Source organism: Vombatus ursinus, unplaced genomic scaffold (genome assembly GCF_900497805.2).
Source record: "Vombatus ursinus unplaced genomic scaffold, bare-nosed wombat genome assembly UNPS02005286.1, whole genome shotgun sequence".
NCBI lineage: Eukaryota > Metazoa > Chordata > Mammalia > Diprotodontia > Vombatidae > Vombatus > Vombatus ursinus.
The window spans coordinates 16,071,617-16,087,220 of record NW_020945064.1 but is presented as its reverse complement, the minus strand read 5'-3'; the positions used below and the strand labels follow the sequence as shown (position 1 = coordinate 16,087,220).

General features: G+C 48.3%; 1 protein-coding gene across 5 annotated transcripts in view; it reads right to left on the bottom strand.

The window, feature by feature from the left end:
- Positions 1–944: 944 nt before the first annotated feature.
- The window catches only part of RANBP10 (RAN binding protein 10), a 134,366-nt gene continuing 119,706 nt past the window's right edge, over positions 945–15,604 (bottom strand). For 3 of the 5 annotated variants that reach the window (XM_027846733.1, XM_027846725.1, XM_027846740.1), the window contains 7 exons: positions 14,484–14,592; positions 14,185–14,333; positions 12,898–13,093; positions 11,191–11,315; positions 10,198–10,343; positions 9,378–9,489; positions 947–7,609 (listed from right to left, as the gene is read on the bottom strand). In XM_027846733.1, the coding sequence (XP_027702534.1) occupies positions 7,479–7,609; positions 9,378–9,489; positions 10,198–10,343; positions 11,191–11,315; positions 12,898–13,093; positions 14,185–14,333; positions 14,484–14,592 (968 nt within the window). In that variant the 3' untranslated portion in view covers positions 947–7,478. Of the gene's footprint in view, positions 7,610–9,377; positions 9,490–9,631; positions 9,812–10,197; positions 10,344–11,190; positions 11,316–12,897; positions 13,094–14,184; positions 14,334–14,483; positions 14,593–15,604 lie in introns of those variants that run through there. The other 2 variants (XM_027846716.1, XR_003567761.1) reach the window with 2 other exon arrangements.

Here is a 15,604-nt window from a genome sequence, read left to right as displayed (position 1 = left end):
ACTGATGGGGGGGGGATCTATTTCTTAGTTGTTCACATATTTTGGCTAGCAGATCCTTCAGAAATATTCGATACAAAATTGTAGGGTTTTTTTTAACCACTAAGCCACTTCCATTCCTATCCTATATTTGCACTTCGTTCATGCAAAAGCTTTTCAATTTCACATAATCAAAGCCATGTTTTATTATTTTTGTAATTACCTCTGCTCTTTGTTTGGTTAAGATTTCCCTCCACCTACAGCTATAAAAGATGTATAATTTTTTTCATGGTATGACCTTTACTATTCATGTCATCTATCTATTTTGAATTTATTGTGGAAAATGGTATGATATGTTGGTCTAAATCTGTCTGACAGTTTTTCATTTCCCTAGAAGTTTTGGTCAAACAGGGAGTTCTTTCCTACAGAATTTATATTTTCAGGTTTCTCAAACACTGGCTGGGAAGTTGAGTTATTCCCGATTCTTCATGTAGTCTGTTCCATTGAACTTCTCTTCTATTTTTTTAACCAGCACCCAATGGTTTTGACGATGGCTGTGTTATAACATAGCTCAAGATCCATAGTCCGAGTGCCATTTTGTCTTTTAAAATTGCAATCCTGGCAGGTGATGGTGTAAGAAACATTTGACATGTGCAAACAAATCAAGTTCTCATAGCCCCAGCTCCTTTGTGTTGCTGCTGTCCTGCAGAATCTTCCCCCTCTGCAGATCACTGGTGGTGTCTTTGAAGTAGAAGGACCTAATAATCTAGAAATCTTTGGGATTGAGGGGAGGAAGAGGTTATTTCTCTGTAATAGGAGAAGCCAGGAAGGCAAAGGGTCAGCAAAGTGGGGCAGAGGAGAAGGGAAATAAGGCCTGGGGTTCAAATGGTTCTGTTAAGAAATGAATGACCCAACAAAGACCAACAAAAGCAGAGGCTGACACACAAAGTTACACATGGATGTATATTTTAATAAAAATAATTCTGTCAAAATACAACAGAAAGTTTCATCTTTATCATATCTTGAGTACATTTGAATAGTTTTTTTTTTCCTTAGTTAAAATGTCCCCCCCTCCCTCCTCCCACCCCTTCTTCAAGGCTTCATGCTAGTGCCAGGTAACTCAACTCACAAATACAAAGCAGAGGCAGACCCAGTGTGCACAACTCTGATCATGTCCATTTTGGTGAAGTTACTCACAAAGAGGAAACACTCTTTCTAATGAGGAGGAGGCCTAGAAAGCTGAGGGTCGGAGTCGCCATCTCTGTGTCAATCAGGAGTGAGCAGGGGCTGTCAGATGTTCTGCTGATGCTGCTGGCAAACTACTCATTTTTCTCTGGTTTCATGCTGAGATGTAGCTTTTCATACCTGAGTTCTGAGTGTCCAAAAGAAAACTCTGCATTTTAATAGTTTCTGTCATACTTTGTGCTTGACCCAGGTGTGTCAGTGTCCCAAGATCAGCAGACTCTCTGCTCTTCCTCCATCTCCAAGAGAGGGAGCAGGGGGATTTCCTATCCCCAGAACAGCATGCACAACCAAATGCACCCACCCACTGGAAGATCTGGAGCATAAGTCCATCAGAGACCAATGGGCATGGCTGGGGGTAGAGTGGATGAAGGGCTCTTGAATTCTCTTCCCCCATCCATAGAAAGAAAGCCAGAGCTTCCAAAGTCAAGGATGGGGTAAAAGGGAATGCCCCCAGGGTTTACTTCCTGCTATTCTGGAGAACCACTCCCTGCTTTCTATCCTTATACTGCTCCACACTTAGAACATTTGGCCCCATTTCCAGGAACCCCAGGGGGCTGGGACTAAAAGGGTCAACACAGCAGGAGCTAGGGAGAGCCTGGGCCTATGAGCTGGTTTCTGTGAATCTGCCTGGTTGGTTGTTTCCTGTAGATCATGGCATCACAAGGTTAGAGAAAGGGTCTCTCAGCTGATGGTTGTCCCAGAGAGCACCCAGCTGCCAAGCAACAGGGATGCCTCTCCTAGAAATGACCTTCCAGACCACACCTCTAGGTGATGTGACAACCCTCTTCAGCACCACAGGTAAGGTGAGGAAAGCCGGGAAGAAATGAAGGAAGGGGCCTGCCTCTTATTTTACCTTCCTGGAGGGAAAGGGTTTGGATCTCCCTTTAGCAGCTTTGTGACGACCCACAGAAAACCTGATTCAACCTCAGTATTCAAGAGCTTTGTGGCCTCCTGCAGCTTAAGAGTCCCCTGGAGATGGTCAGAGATGGCATGGACAATTCCCCCTGAAGACAGAGGGCCCATAGGACCTTGGTGCTGGTTACCTACAGATTTCAAGAGGTGCAGATGATCCACCTGGGACTGAAGGTGCCCCCTCCCTGGGGAAGGACGAGAAATGTAAACAACTTGGAGTCAGTTGAAATATTCAGATAAGGCACAGAAAACAAAGAGGAAACCTTGTATAGGGAGTGGCCAATGGAGAACATCCCCTTCTCCCTCTCAGCACCCCTGCTATGCTAACTCTCCTGGGGTCTTCACTGACCTTCAGGACAGCCTTTTCCACCAAATGTCAAAACCCGGCCATTTACCCAAATCAACAGGGCCTTGCCCATCTGTGGCATCTCATGATAGCTGCAGGGTGTGATGCCTCCCTCTTCTTCCAGCCATAGTATGTGATTTTGTGATATTGTCTCACTACTGGTACCAAGACAGAGTAGAGAGAGAACTGGCCTAGGAGCGAGCCTGCATCCCAGCCCTCCTGGCTTTTCTTGTCAAGCTGCGTGTCGTTGGGTTTCAACGTCTTCAATGAAAGGGCAAGCTCTGAATGATTTCTGAGGTCCTTTCTAGCTCTGAGAACCCACTCTACTTCCTGAACCCAGCTGGTACCCAATTAAAAAAGCAGCTCAGCAGCCTCAACTCTGGGGCACTGGAAGTCAGATGCTACTGACTTTCAAAAAGCAAAGTTATTTCTACCCTAGATACATATGTGGGCATGGAAAAGTCCCTGGGAGGAGGAGGTAGTGTAGTCCGGCCTCCCTGATGTCCTTTTGAGACATCAAGGCACTTAGAAAAATGAGTTCTCCTTCCTTCTTCTCCCTCCTCCAGTGATATATCATTCTTACTCTTTAAAAAAGGGGGGGGAAGGGCAAAAAAGGTTAAAAAAAATCTTGGCCTACCTTTAAAGCTGTGAGGACCTATCAGGTTTGGGCCTCTCTTAATCTGCTCTGGAAGAGGCCTGATGCTCCTAGGTGGTTCCAGAACCATTCTGACCTCCTGAGGGTTTCCTCGGACAAGGAGGAAATGACCAGCACTATGATAAAGAGACAATCTTTTGAGGGACACCTGAGGGTGAGTGACAGTTTTTCCATTTTTTTCATTGTCAACTATTATAGCAGATCAGTGTCTCTCTGGGGCACTCGGTTCCCAAACCACTATACACTGGCCACCACAGCCTGCATTCTGTCTCAGGAGGGTGTTTCTTACTGGAAAATTCAATTATACTGGGAGGTAGTATGGTATAGTGAAAAAAACACTGGACAAGGGTAAGGAGGCCAAAGTTCAGATCTCAGATCTGCCACTGTGACTTTGGTCAAATCATCTCTCAGGGACTTAGCTTCTTCAACTGTAAAACTAGAGAATTGGATTAGATGATCTCTAAGGAATCTAGGAATTAAACCCAATACCTGTTACATGCAGAACACTATAGACTGTTCTCCCAGTCCTAGGGACTGAGTAGTTCTGGTAGCCTAGAGAGATTCCAGGTTTGAATTCTAACCCTACTGCTAGATGACTGGCTATATCTAAGCTTCTTGGGGCCTAAACTTTTTTCATACATAAGCTGGGAAAGCTAATTCCTCTTCCTTCCTAACCCCATCCTCTAGGGCTCACTGGCTTTTTGGGCTGAGCCCAGGACTGAGGCCATAGTGGGAGGCAGGCTGGATTTCCTGGATATGTCCTGAATATGTCTTGCTCTGCCCTAGCTAACATCCTGAATATCATTTCTTCCATTCATTTAGACAACCCCCATTCAAGCTGGCTTCCTATCCTCACCTCCACATCACTGTTTCCTTCACCCTAACGAGACAAAAGTACTCATAAGACCAGCTCCTTCTCTTATGCTTCTCCAATTACTACAGGGTTCCTATGGATACCATTTGGCTACAAATCTCCAGAAATCTATTCCTGGGTCTAAAACTTAAAGCCCAGAATTGATCTTACTGACAGGTTCTGAAGTTGCTCTCTTCTCCCCTTTCCTTGGTTCACATGTCAACCTGATGCTTAGGGGGCACAGGCTGCATTTTCAATTGACAAAATTTGTGACAAGCAAGAGACAAGCCTAGGAAATACTAACCTGGTGAATCTTAACCAGTTTCTAGAAAATGTTTCTGCTGCTGTCTTCAAGCACACAAAACAGATTCCCACTCAACTCGGCACTACCTCTTAAAGACTGCACAGTGGGAGCCCTAATCCCATTTTGGACATTCAGATGTTTACCATAAATTCCAAAGATACTGAAGAACAACAGAAATCAGCAGGGTAATCTGGCTTTGAGAATGGGGGAACCTTGAGCTGATGGTAGCTTTCACTTCGGAAATGAAAGAGATGGTATGAGAGCTAGGAATGTGTAGACAACCTTTGGCCCCACCACACTCACCAAGACAACCCAGAGGGGTATGAGAAGTCTTCCTTTTCTGCTAGCTAGTAATTCCTACTCACTCCTGATCACTACTAAATCAAAAAATCATAATTCATTTTCTCATAAAATCACAGACTTTAGATCTGGGAGGCACTTTAGAGATCATTTAGTTCAATTTTTTTCATTTTATAGATGAAGAAACTGAGTCCTAGAGAAGACAGGTGCCTTGTCCATGGTTTCCTAGGTAGTAAGTGGTACAGAACTCAGTTCCTCTAACTCAAATTCAGAGCTCTTTCCATTCTACAACACTGCCTGTCATTATCCAATTGGGTCAAGGTAGAAAGAATCCTAGCTGTGAGTTGGAGAACCTGGTTTCCAGTCCTGCGAGTCCAGGCGACGCTGGCCTGGATGACTCGTTGGGTCTCCTCCCTCTCTACAGCTACCCTAGGATGACTGACCAATGTGATCCTGTTCAGAGCCCTCACCAAAAAGCCACCAGAGTTCATCAGAAGACCACGGCAGAGCTAGAGATGAGAAAGGAAATGGCAGCACAGATGGGAACAGAAGCTTCTGCAGTTTAGACCCTCCCTGCCCTAATGAGGGTAGCTAGAAAGGGCACCAGGACTTAGAGCCGAGCACCGCAGAAGCATGCCAACAGTCTTTCCACAGAGAGCTCTCTGAGATGGGAGGCATAGCTTTGGCAGACTCAGGCCCAGGGAGGAGTAGGAGAAGGGGCAGATCCTGAAAACTGGCACTGGTACCTCAGGTGGCAGAGCCTCTACAAGAGCTAACTCCACAGCTTCTGATGCCTGAGAATGTGGTCATCTTCCTCTCCATCCAGGATCCCCTGAGGAGGTCTCTTCGGGCCCCTCTTCTCTGGGCCTGAAACACCCAATTCCTGATGCCGAACGGCTATCCTCCCTGACCCAGAAGGAGAAAGCTCTCATTCAAGAAGGCCACAGAACTTGGACAAATCACGGCTCCTTTCTAGGCACAGGTTTCTTCTCTTGTTTGATAAATGGAAAGGTCTCTTCCCCCTGAAAAATCATCACCTCTAGTCTTCCCTAGGGAGCCTTGGCATATGGCCAGCTCATGTCTCAGGGCTTTAGGAGCTCACTAAGAAGAGCCTTTTTCTTTTCTTCCACTGTTTTAAATGCAGACAGCCCTTCTGGTGACTGGAGACAAACTTCAGGGGCAGGTATGCTCTGAACTCCTGGAATCAAAGGCTGAATATTATCCCTGCAGGTGGGAATCCTCTGCACTACTTACTCACTACTGGCCTCTGGAACAGAACAAAGGCCCCGTGCTAAACTCCTGAACATGACATCCATACTCCCCTAGAATTCAGTGACTCCACCTCATATAGACCAGATAATGGTTCTGCAAAAAGGGCCATGTTCCTCAAAGTCTCATTTTGCCAAGAATAGCCATAAAAAAATTCAAGACTTCAAAATACACACTTCAAAGAAGGGGAAAAAAAAGAAAAAAGCAAACCAGCAACTGACCCAAGATGGCTGCTGCCCCTCAAAGAGATGGAATTAAGACTATAATTCATTGTTCTTTGAATCAGCACTGCTTTGAAGCCTGGGCCTGGAACTGGAACATCAATACCCAAGACAGCTCTGAGCCCTTTTCCAGAAAAGGTCTGACTACTCTAAGTTTCTACCCCTTCCCCACACTGGTTTATTCTAACTACATCCTGATTGGGGGGGGGGCAGTGTCTCATCAGCCTCAACAATCAAACTGGGACATCTCTAGTCCCAGTGCCCAGTTCTACCTGGCTGTCTCTGCCTGAACCAAAGGACTGTTCCTCCCCCTTCTCGAGGGCGTCCTCCCTCTGACACTATCAGAGAGGTGACCTAGTATGGTGGACGGGGCAGCTTAGACTTAGAGCCAGAAGACCAAGGTTAGCCTTGGATCTGCTATTCATTATGTGACCTCAGGCAGGTCCCCTTCTCTTTCAGGAACTGTTTCCTCATCTGTCAAATGAGGGTGTTGGAACACATAAACTGGAAAAGTCCCTGTCTCCCTCTAAACTGCACGATCTGATGACCAGCCTCCCTTGGCTCCTGCTCTCCCTCTTCTTTCCTATCTCTGGCCATATCCAACACAACAAAGTTCCTACTGTGTTTTCTTCAACTGACTTTATGGTTTGGAAGTTCAGCTGGGGACATGGTAGAAGGAAATGAACAACTTGTTTGAGGTGACAGAGATGGTTTCTTTCTAGTGAGCGGGACCTCCCCCTCCCCCTAAAAACATACACTGTCTGGACTGCCTCTCCCCAAAGCATCCAGACAACTAGCACTACGATAAATACTGTTTGTTTATATATATATATTTATATATAATCTCATTTTTTTTACTTAAGAAAATAATAAGCTATCACCAACTTGGATGAGCTTTATCATCACTAAATTAGCAGAAACCAGCTCAGCACAAACTCTCCAGAGATAAATACTGGTGGCTCAGTCAGAAAAAATATAGATAAAAAACCAAAAACAACCGACTCCCTCTGCCTCCCCCCAACAATGTCCCTAAGAGTGGAAGGCGCTACATTAGGGTAACCAGCCAAATACTGTGTGTATGTTGTCCCTGCTGTTGCTGCACATGATGGAAGAAAGAGTCAAGGGGAGGTTGAGAGAAGGATGGAGAAAAGGAATGGAAAAGGAAGGGAGGAGTTGGGGGAGGTGGAGAGAGAGGAAGATCTAACTCTGCCAGCAGCTTCCAGGTCTCTGAGACAGATGTGTGAGAAGGGGCCATCATGATAATGAGAGGATAAGGCTAGCCCTGAGTCCTTGGGCTAGCCCAGGGTGAGGAGGGGCAGCATGGAGAAGGCCAGATTGAGCCCAGGGGCCAGGCTAGGGCAGCTTGGTGGGATGGTGCTCCCCTCTTACTCAGGTGGCTAGTGCAAATAGTCATCAACTCTGGCAAATGAACAGGAGCCTAGGCCAACTCGGGCCATAAGCCGAAGACACTCGGATGCTTGGCCCAAGGCGAGCATCAGTGGGGGCTGCTTTGGCAGGTTTTGAGATTCTGCAGGGGAAAAAAAGAAGACCAGATTATTCTCTCAAAGGCCTCAGCTCTCAGCATCACTGCATAAGGCCAGCATATACCCTACAGTCAGATTTAGAAGACTGGGTGCTGAATTAGGTTTGGTTCCCATGTCTATAGCAAAGTCTATATACAGAAATACAGGAAACCCAGAGCAGAGGAAAATGCCCCAAAGAACCTAATTTGGGGTCAGAAGGAGAGTGGCTACATGCTAGCTCTTGTCCAGTTCTCTTTGTGACCAAGGGCACACACCTGTAAGAGCTCAATGAGAGGAATATAGCCTATGGTGAGAGTCAGGGGGTTGACCTGTGTGGCCTTGACTAGAATCTCTATGTGGCTAAGCTTAGGGGTGCCTATTGTTAAAGATTAATGTGTAATCTAAGTTAGGGGCTGGTCTGTGGTCAGAGTTAGGGAGTTGGGTTAAGGTGGAAGAAGGGGGGGTCAATCTGAGATCAAAGTTAGGGCCTTGGTCCATGGCTGGGGTCAGAGGCCAACCTAGATTGAGGGTTAAGGTTAACACAGTCTCTAATTAGAGTGAGGAAATCAGAGTAGGGCTAGGGAGAAAAGGTCAGACCATGATCAACATGAAGACATCAATCCATGGCCAGGGCTAGGGTATTAGGCTAAGGTTACTGGTCAATCATGGCTCAGAGTTAAAACTCAAACTCGGGCAAGAGTTAGACGATTATTCTGGTGGCAGAGATGGAGGAAGAGAATGTCAGGCTCTGTCCAGGTTAGGGGGCTCAATCTGTGTCTAGGGTTAGATACAGTCTGAGACCAGGGTAAAGGTTGCAACCTGTGGTGATGGTTAAGACACTCCATCTATAAACAGAGCTGGGGAAAGGGTTAGGCTGTGGCCAAGGTTATGGTTCGATCTATGACCACAACCAGGGAGTCAGTCTCGGGTTAGGATTCAATCCAGAGCATCAGGGTCTGTGTCGAGGGTGAGGCACAAATCTATTGTCAGGGTGGGGAGTCAGTCTGTGGCCAGGAGCAGGGAGTCAGTCAGAGCCCAGAGTCAGGGGCCCAGTCTGTGGCCACGGCTGAAGCTCATTTCAAAGTGATGGGTCCATCTATGACCAAGGTTAGAGTCAGCCTGGTGTTAGGGTCGAGTAGGAATTGGGATTCAGTCCATGGCTGGGATTAGGGACTAATCCATGGAACAAACCTGGGTAGAATCTGGGCAGAATCAGTGACCTGACTATCCCAGAAGGGGCATAATAAAGACTAGGGTCTAATCATCCTCCAGGAGGAAAGGGGAGTCCCCAAGCCCAAATGTCCTAAAGGGGGGAAGGCAGGCAGGAGCCTTGAGGGTGAAGGTGGCTAAAGGAGGGGTGGGAGAGGAGGGAGGGGAAGAGACTTCCCACTGGCATGGATCTACTGAGTCTCTCCATTCCCAATCTGGTAGATGCCAGAGAGTGAACTCCTTAAGAGCAGGGAACCACATCCTTCCTGAGCCCTAAAAGGCCCTCAAGTACCTAGTATATGGCTTGTAGGCAGCCAACAATCCTGTATGATCTCTTTATGTTCCCAGTGGGTCTGAGCCCAACATAAACCCCCCTTTAAAGGACACCAAACCTTATCTTTGATCAGAGTCAAGAGAGGAGGGAGGAAAGTTTCCTTCATCATCTTGCCCAGGTTCTGTCTAAGCCTGGGGCAGTGAAAGCTCCCTGGGGAAGCTGGGAGCTTGGACTCCCCTGACTCCCAGGCATGGAAACAGCAGAATCTCGCCTGGGGGCTCTTTTCCTACCTAAAATAGCACTATTGAGAGCTGCACACACAGGCTCCCTCTGGATAGGGTCTAGCTGCTGACCAACAGGGCAGTTCCATGGGTCGGAGTATGCTAATAAGCTGAATGCGTCCTGGATGGAAGAAAGCAGATGGAAGAAGTGGTGAGAAAGGAGGGGCCCTTCCCGTGAGGCCCTCCCCTCCCAAAGCCCCCCTCCATCTCCTCAGCTGGAGCGCTGGGGAGCGCTGGGGCCGAGCCTACAAGCTCCAACAGACCTGCTTTCCTCCCCGTCTCCGAGGAGCTCCCCTTCAGGCAGAGTAAAAAGCTGTCCTCTTCGTGAAGGCTCCCAGCCCAACCCCCTGAGATTGCTGGCCTGGCCTTATTCCTGGAGCCCCGGGCAGCAGCTGGAAAGGAGCTCAGGGGCTTCTCCTGCAGCGGGAGTTTCTGGAGCTGAACTGCAGAGGAGGTGACTGTTTTGTTGGGGCTGAAACATGAAGTAGGATCCTCGAATCCCCTGAAGGGGCTACTCCCGACATAACAAGCTGCTGCTGCCCCTTCTCTCCCTCAGACACAGAAGTCCCTCCCCCCGCGTGGGGCTACCAAATCAGTCCCACTGGAAACTGTCTACCAAGCCAATCCTGTCACCCACTTAACTCAGGGCTGGGGCCTGGCTCTACCACGTGAACAAAGGCCTTTGTGCTCCTGCTCTCTTGGCCAGGGCCTGTCACTGGGGCGCTGCCTTTCCTATAGGCTTCTTTCAGGGACGGATGAGGGTGGAATGTCATACCCAAGTGCTACCCAGTCCCTTAGCCCTCAGGCCCCAAGGCCATCCTGGAGTTACCTGCAGCATCTCTTTATGGGCCAGATTCTTGCCGTACTCTCGGCACAGTTGCTCACTGAGGGTCTGCAGCTCCCGGCCAAACAAGATAATTCTCTCTGTGGCAGCCTGGTTGCCTCCACAGAGCTGTCGCCGAGGACGCCCATCTTCTGTGCCGAGAGGGAGAGGACACAGAAAACATACATTAAGAACAGGCTAGCAAGAATCCCAGGGGTCGCCTAGTACACTGTTTTCCCATCCCAGGGCTTTAAGGAAAGATGGTGGCAGTCAGAAGAGGTGACAGCTGTGTGATGTGGGGGCCCCTGGATGACCTAAGGCTAGGGCTGCTTCTGGATGATCTGTGGCTGGGTCTGTCTACATGGCCAGACTTCAGGAAGCTGGAGAAGCCTGCTGGCAGAGTCTGGGGAAGACCACCTTAGATCCAACAACGTCTATTTTGACTTAGCATGCTCTCTGTCAGACATCTTCTGCATCCTCTGACTACTAAACTGTGATCTCACTCAAGCCCCAAATGACATGCTGGCCTGAAAATAAATCTAGACATTCATTCAGCTCTTGAAATACTCCAGTGTACAACTTCCCTAGGAGGAATACAGGGAGTCAGCCCCCTGCACGGTTGCTGGTTTGTTTTTTTTTTAATAGTAATTTTTTCTCCCAATTACATAAAAATTTTTTTTAACATTCATTTTTAAAAACCTTGAGTTCCAAATTCTTTCCCTCCCTTCCTCTCCCTGAGATGGTAAGCAATCTGACATAGGTTATTCATGCTCTGTTAAAGAAGATCTGGCCAGGGTAGACCAGAGGCTTCTCAAGACCAGCGGGCTTCTTAAATTCCCACCAGACCTCACTCGGTCAGGCCCAGCTCCAGCAGTTGTCAGGGCTTCAGACCCCAACACCGTCAGCTGAGAATCACAGGGTGAAGTCCACATCCCCAGAGTTGATTTCTGGGCAAGTCATAGAGGGGACAGGCTACTGCCCTCCTGGGAAGGCCCTTACCCACACTGGATTCATCTGTCTGCAGGATGTCTTCATGTTTGTAGGCACCATTCATGATCCGGGTGGATGAGCTCTCTGGCACTCCATTGGGATAATGTTCGGCTTCCATTTCCATCTCGCTGTCGCTGAAAAAGAGGGAGGAGAGGATGTTGGCCAAGAAAAGATGCTTGGATGTGGCTGGGCTCCCCACAAAGTTGGAGCTTGGGATTCCTGCCCTCCCGAAGCCTAGCCCTGAGCTGCTCGGTGAAGTGGGCCACTTTCCAGGGAGTCTTCATTTTCAAGATTGGAAAATCATCTCCGCCTATCACTAATTTAATTTCAATTCAAACCAACACATGTTTGGTGAGCACCTACTATCTGCCCAGGACACCATGATGGGCTAGGGCCTAATTTCTCCATCTCCCACCACTCTGCTCTCCCAATTCTCTCTTCTCTCCTTCCATCCCTACCCTCACATTAACCAATGGCTAATCCTCCTTCTATAATCAGAGGCCTATAGAATCATATCATTTAGAGCTAGAAGGGATCTTTGAGATCACCTAATCAAATGCCTTCATTTTTGCCGAGGAGGAAACAGGGCCACATAGGAGAAGGTGAGAAAGATATTAAATAGGAGACTGAGTATCTGAATTCAGGTCTTTGCGACTCCAAAGTCAGTGTTCTTTTCATGAAACCCTAACTTCCTCTGGGATCCTTTGAAGCTGGCACCTAATTGCAGTTTTTCTCTCTGCCCCCTTAGAACGACCATTTTCTGATTCCTTCCTCTTTCCTTAAGTGTCCTTTTCTCCCTGACTCTCCATCCGCTAAACCATGAAGATGGAATTCCTCTTAAGCTGAATCCTACAGGACCCCTAAGAGATCCTCCCCAGCCCTCTAGCTACTCCAGGTGGACCTCAGGGCCTTCGTCAGCTTTGGTGGAAATGGCCATGTTGGCGACAGCAGGGAGGGAAGGCTTAACCAGGAGAGAGAAACCCTGAGTCTCTGATGGGTTAAGTGGAGAGACACCAGTTCCAGCGTCACAATGACTAGAGCACCTTATTCACCTTAGTACCGGCCCTGGACAAGGGGCTGGGCCTTATAGAGGTCTGAGCTAAGTTGGCAATGATTCTATTCCACAGCCTCATTCACAGGCCAGTGAACCGAAGGTATTGCCTGGGACTGTCTTCTCCCCACCTCTGGCTCAGCCCAGCCAGGCAGTGGTCCCGAGCGATCAGTGTTCTTGTGTGTTTGGTCATCCTAAGAGTCCCATCCCTTTCAGCAGTATTAACCACGGAGCTCAGAAAGGCCCTACAAGCTAAAAGGAACATTCTCCTGCATCATACAATAGAATTGTCAACAGTATATGGTGGGTAATGGAGAAAGCTGAAAGGAATAAGAGAGCCTGCTGCTCCCCAGGGTCCCAAGGGTATGAAAAATCCTGAGGCCTGGAGGTAAATGACTAAAGGCAGAGCCTTGTCTGGGAGAGAGGAAAGCATCAACAAAGCTGACCTAAGGGCTCAGGGTTCCTGGGGTCAAGCTTAGGCTCTGATCACTACTAGGGAGTGAGGTGGTGGAATGACTGTGCAGGGATGGTGGGGATGAAGGGAAAAGAGGAGGAGAGTGTTAGGGAGTTAGTCAGAGTATGGTGCTGCCAGGGGCAAGGCCCTCGGGTGGGCACCGCTTCTGAGCCATGGTCTGCCCCAAGAACAAAGAAGGGAAGTGTGGTACCTGGTCTCTTGGTTACTTGTACTACTGTGCTGCTGGGATTTGGTGGAGTCTGTGGAGTTGGACTCAGAGTAGTTGACTGACGAAGGGGAGGAGGAGGATGACGACGATGATGAGGAGCTCAGGGCTGGGTATTTACTGTGACTCTGTTTGCTTTTGGTGGATGTGACCCCGTTGCTACAGCTTGGGCTTTCTGCTCCTGAAAGCCAAGAGAACAGAGTCAAAAGGCTGGATGGGTGGCAAGAAAGTGGCAATGCAACCAAGTGATTCCCCTCCCTGCTGGCATGGAAACATGAGCCCAGAAAGAGATACAGAAGAGGGAGAGGGTCCCCAGACACCTCCTTGTCAGGGTACTAAAACTTGCTGAATATTGATTTCCTCAGTGCCACGGCACAAGAGACTGGACAGCAATGTCAGAGACACTTGGATCTTTCTCTGGGACATATGTTGGTAAGTTGTCTCTACTCCAGGTGCTCCTGAGGACTGAGGCTTCTCTAGTGGAATCTTCCTTGGAAGGGAACCTCAGGCAGTGGGGCAGAGACTTTTTTCTAGGTTTAGGGCTCCAATAAAATCAGTAACATCACTGCTGCTCAGGCATTTCCTGTCCAGCAGCACCCCTGCCAAGACCTCATGTAAAACAGATACATCTCGCTCCATCCCTGGTCAAGGAATTCGGGAATCCCTCCCCTCTTCTAAAAGGTGCTCCAGGGAGCACATAGGAAACTAGCCTCATCACCTCTCACTGGCCTCTTCTTTTCAAATCCTTCTCCAAACCTGTTCTCCTACCTCCCCAAGAGTATCCATCCTCCGATTAATGTCTATACCCAACCCAGGCACTCTTGTACACTCGACATCTGCCTTCCTACATCATACTTTGAGTCAGCAAACCATCAGGCACCCCCGTAATCAGAGACAGGTCTCTAATAGGGCCTGGTCCTGAGAGATAATTAGTTGCAGTCTTTACCCAGAAGCCTGAAGAACAGTCCCACCAGCAAGAATGGCAACAGTTCAGATTTCTCTAGTGTTTTAGGATTTATGAAGAGATTTTTTTCAAACCAATTTTGTGAAGTAGGTAGTTCAAGTGTCATTATCCTCATAAGGAAAACAAGGTTCAGAGAGGTTCCGGGTTTGCCCAGGGTCACACAACTATGGAGTGGTGGAGTCTGGCTGGAGTCAGAAACACTCCTAAAAAAGGTATCAGGTACAAATCTGGGCCAAGAGCTTCTGAAGAAAGATTCTTTCACACTTTTCATCATGCCCTCTACCACAGATGTCAAAAGCAGGGTTTACCAGTGCTGTGCAGATGTGAATTGCTGGGCCCATGTCTAGGGCTGAGGCTGGGGGACCCTGGGTAGCTGTCTTGGGATTTGGGGCTTCGAGCACTGAAACAGCGAACCTCACTGTCTGTTCCATTCACCATCTCCACAAACTGCCGGCACCTGGCGGGGAGGGAGGGGAATGAGAATCGGGGAAGGAGCAGAGGGAAAATGCTTTAAGTAAATACTTTGTTTTGTTCCATGAGTATCTGTCAGAGCTACAGCCAATAGGAGGGCTAGACATCCCAGACCACACAGGGGCTGCCAACTTACTTCAACATGAAGAGCAGGTTGGGGTTGTGCTCCAGCAGACCAGGGTAGAGCTGCTGGGTGGCTTCGATGGCCTCTCCCACTCGACCTGCCAGCATAAGCTTTTGTATTCCTAGAAGCAAGAGCACAGCAGTCAGGACTCCAATGGCAAAAGAGAAACACATTTCAATACCCTGACCACTGAGCCTCTCTCAGTGCTTAAGAAACTCATTCAACAACCATTGATTAAAGAATCTGCAATGGGCAAGGTCTTATGCTTGGTACTGGAGATATAAAGACATGGCACAAATCTTGCCCCTGCCCTCAGGAAGTTTATGATCTAAGGCACAAGGAAGAGATACAGATCCCAAATAATAAAGATCTAAGGGAGACCAAGAGGAAAGGAAAGCAAAATAGAAGAAACCTGAGGAGAGAGAGACACTTTCACCTAGGGAGTGTCTGCATCTCACTGGGCCATGAAGAAAAGGAGGGATTTCGAGAGGCAAAGATGAAAGAAACTTGGTGCAGGGTGAAGGCTACAGGAAGCAGAGGCACAAACAAGAGACAGACAGACAGACAGACGTGGCAGGACAAACCCACAGGATGCAGAGTCCCATCTCGCAGACATGGAGAGCCTGTGCAGAGGAAGAGCAGATGACAGAGCACAAAGGTCTGAAGGCACCCTGACTGGCCCCGTGTGCCAGCTCAACACTCAATGGGGAGCCAGAGAAGTTTACTGACTAGAGGAGTGAGAAGATCGTAGCATTTAGATCTCCCACTTGGCAATCACCCAGGTTGAGCTTCTCAGGTCACATAGGAGGAAACAGAGGGGAAAGCACTTGCCCACAGTTACACCATGAGATCATCAATTCAGAGGGGAAAGGACCCCAGAAGCCACTGCGTCCAATTCCCTCCTTTCACAGATAAGGAGTATGAGGCCCAGAGAGCAGGGTCACACAGGACGGGACTAAAGCCAGGTCTTATGACTCCACGTCTAGTGCTCTGTCCCCGAGGACACACAGAGCCAGGTTATGAACCCATGTCTTCTGACTGCAGATCTGGTGCTTCTTCCAACACTGCTTTGACTTCACAGTGGGGGAGGAGGAGATTAATTAGAAAGGGAAAGAGCCTGGTGTGAGGAAGAC